The sequence below is a fragment of the Poecilia latipinna genome, unplaced genomic scaffold (genome assembly GCF_001443285.1).
Source record: "Poecilia latipinna isolate Pla-1442-1.1 unplaced genomic scaffold, P_latipinna-1.0 Scaffold6611, whole genome shotgun sequence".
In the NCBI taxonomy this organism is placed as follows: Eukaryota; Metazoa; Chordata; class Actinopteri; order Cyprinodontiformes; family Poeciliidae; genus Poecilia; species Poecilia latipinna.
In genome coordinates, this window is record NW_015119227.1 from 1,046 (window position 1) to 4,294 (window position 3,249).

General features: G+C 33.9%; 1 protein-coding gene across 1 annotated transcript; it reads right to left on the bottom strand.

Annotated features, from left to right (window-relative positions):
• Positions 1-203: 203 nt before the first annotated feature.
• On the bottom strand, positions 204-2,311 carry LOC106944016 (neuroblastoma-amplified sequence-like; the record flags this gene model as incomplete). Its single annotated transcript, XM_015027289.1, has 2 exons — positions 204-830; positions 2,013-2,311. Coding segments are annotated over 2 exons (534 nt in total), but the record flags the coding sequence as incomplete, so codon positions are not given.
• Positions 2,312-3,249: the final 938 nt, after the last annotated feature.

Genomic DNA, 3,249 nt, shown 5'->3' on the forward strand with positions numbered 1-3,249 from the left:
CAAACTCACTCATTCTCTAGATGTTTCATTTACACTTGGATCAAAATGCTTTCTTTAATGTTCCCATTGTCTCTAACAATGAGTTAAGTTCACATTTGGGTTCACATGTTTCTAAATTTAAAAACAAATTGGGTATCGGGAAGTTCAATGTTATTTAAGTAGTCCTAAAATATTCTGGTAGTTTTTTTGTTTTTTTTTTTGTTTTGTTTTGTTTTTTATGATAATGTTGTGGAGAAGTGCTGTAAACCTACAAACTAATGATACGCTTATCAGTGATTTTTGATTTCAATCAATTATTTTTAATCATTTTATCTATTAGGATAATACATTAGTGAGAAAATGTTCTTCTCTGATAAAGCTATTGGTTCTGAATTGCATAGAAAGCAATATTATCCCCACTTATGCATCGTTTGTTCCTAACCTTAGAGATTTTTTTTTATAAAACTCAAAGTGCATGTTGTTGGCTGATGCATTTATAGACTAAAAAGGGTTAACGATTCTTGAGTTTGACGAATGTAATGAACAAAGGTTAAAAAAAAAAAGTCTTCAATTTCTTTAGTATTAGACCTTCCAATCAACCATCAGAGCAGGTGAATTAGACAATTCTAATCTCTGGATGATTATTTTGTGCATATCTACTACAATAAAACACCAAAGGAAGGAAAAAAAAAGTAAGAAAATCACAAAGAGCTAATGTGATTATGTATGTGTGCATGCACCTGCTTTCTGTAAAGAGGAACTCGAGGTGGGTCATGTAGACCTCCCACAGAGGGACGGAGTAACGCTTTGCCAGGGATAAAGCAATCCTGTACACGCTGTCATCCAGTGTCCTAGCACAAACATGGAAAAGGAGAACACACATGGAAAAGGAGAACACACATGGCAATAATCAGATTTTATACTGTTAAAGCAGAGAGGTCAATTTCTTTTAATTACTTCTATTACATAAATGTTGCAGAAACGTTTCAAACTAGATTAACCTTCAGGACACCTTTAATGTAACTTTGCTCTATTTACCTTCATGCTGCAAAATGGTACACTTTATAAAACTATTATGGAAATTCTAGTTTTTTTCCACTGTCTTTGCATTAAATCTTTTCTATATTTTATGCCTGTTTAGTTGGAAAAAAATACAGACTCTTTTTGAAGAAGAAAAACACACAATATGCAGTATTTTGCAAAAATAAGCTACTTTTTTTGATGTAGGTGTTTCAGGGTGACCAGGTCAAAACTTAATCACACCGATTTGTATGCAGTATTTTTTATTTTATTTTATTTATTTATTTAATTTTTTTTTTTTTCGAGTAATAAGAATTGAAACCAAAAACCAACACTTCTTATCTTTGTGACCCCAAATAGTACACTTTTAAAAGTCCAAAAAAAAAATAAAAAAAAAAAAAATCAATATTTAAATGTATTTTTCACTTTTTTCTTCTTTAATTCTTTTCTACAGCTCCAGACGTAAAGTGATGGGGTCTATGATAATTATAGGGGTGCGGGGAGGGGGGGGCTTCATCACATCTAAAACCAGTTCTCCTTGTATTTTAAAGGTAGAAACTTAGATTATTTTGGTCTTTATGGGAACATACTTTTAAAATAATAGGATTGTAATCCATTGAAAATATGTGGTTATAATGGAAGTAAATAGGAACAAAATGGGACAGAAGGAAAAGTAAGTGTACATAACTTACAGACCCCTGTACAAAACTTACAATCAAAAGCTCAAATAAATTTCAAAAAGAAAACAAAAACAGTCCTGACCAAGTTTCATAGAATTAACCTTTAATATGACAGATTTTGTGAATCAAAAAAGGCTGCGAGGCAAGATGTACCATTTTGGACAGGAAAAGGTACCCTAAGGGTTAAGCACACATCTTTGGACATAGTACAACTCCATTCATAATACAACTGCTAAAAATACTTTTCCAGCTGCAAGCTTCACATTCCAAAAACAAGAATAACTAAAACTTCCTTAAAATAAAAAAAAATAAAAAAAATAAAAAAAAACTTACTCTGTGAGGCCGAGAATAGTGTTTTTCTTGTACTCCAAGTCAGAGCTGAAGCGCTGCACGTCCACTCCCCGGCCCAGGCCCTGCAACACCTGAGCCTGAGTGAAGTCTGTCAGGCGCTCATTGTACACGTACAGCTGGCTGATTAGCTTCTGCAGCTCCTCTGGCCAGGCCGAATATGAGGAGACATGCTGCGTGACCAGTCGAATCAGCTCCTTCGGATCGGCCTGTGAAAGAAGAATAGGACTTAATGTCTCTGGATAACACGTGGCAGGAATTTTCTCTCTATGGACACTGAGAAGCTGGTAACAGAAGGGTTTAAAGTTTTAAGCCAATGTACTTTTCAAAACGGAATACCTCAAAGTGTATTTAAGATAGAAAAGAAAAAATATATATTTTTATGATCTTGCTAGCCTGGTACAAACCAATGCCTTGTTCTACGCTTTGCTTCGTATGGATGTCTGGACTCTCGCTTGATGAGATATTATTGCCATGATGTGTGTAAAGTACCAGCGCGATGACGCTTACCAGAAATCGCGTGCGCTTTAAAAAAAACCCGTGGAGAGTGGGGCTACAGCAATAAAATGTCTCATTCATCTTGCTCTGACTTTAGTTACTCAATATTTGGAAGCTTAGCGAACATAGACTGAATGGCTTCGTTCACTTCCTCCTGTGCTATTGCCAAACTACAACCTTGTATAGATAAACTACAATTCTAAATCAGTGCAGAAAACCCATTGTGAATTGTTCACGACTCCGTCTGTTCGCTAATTGGCCCAGTTGAAATTCTACCAGATAAATCCATCACAATGGGAAAAAGCCCAGATGAAGCACGAGATTAAAAAAAAAAAAAAAAAAGGAGCAGAATGAAAGTAACAGCCAGGCTATAATAGTACAAGGTCAAATTTTTTATTTGGAAATTTGCAGCTTTTTATTCATTGTCTTTCTTGCCATTTCGTCTGACCCTGAAAGTATGTTGTTTATAAAGTGATGAAAGTTACAAAAGAAGCAGAAAAGAGTACACTTCAGGTCTAAATATGATCTACAATGACAAACTATTAACCATCTCAACTCTAAGAAATTTGAAAATCATTCCAGAGAGAATTTTTAAATGACATAGTTCTCTGTAAATAGTTCATGATTGCCATACTGGTGATAAAATGTTGCTTTTTTTTTTTTTTTTTTTTTTTTTAAAAAAAAAGTACAAAATATTTTAAAAAAAATTTTTTTTTTTTGAACA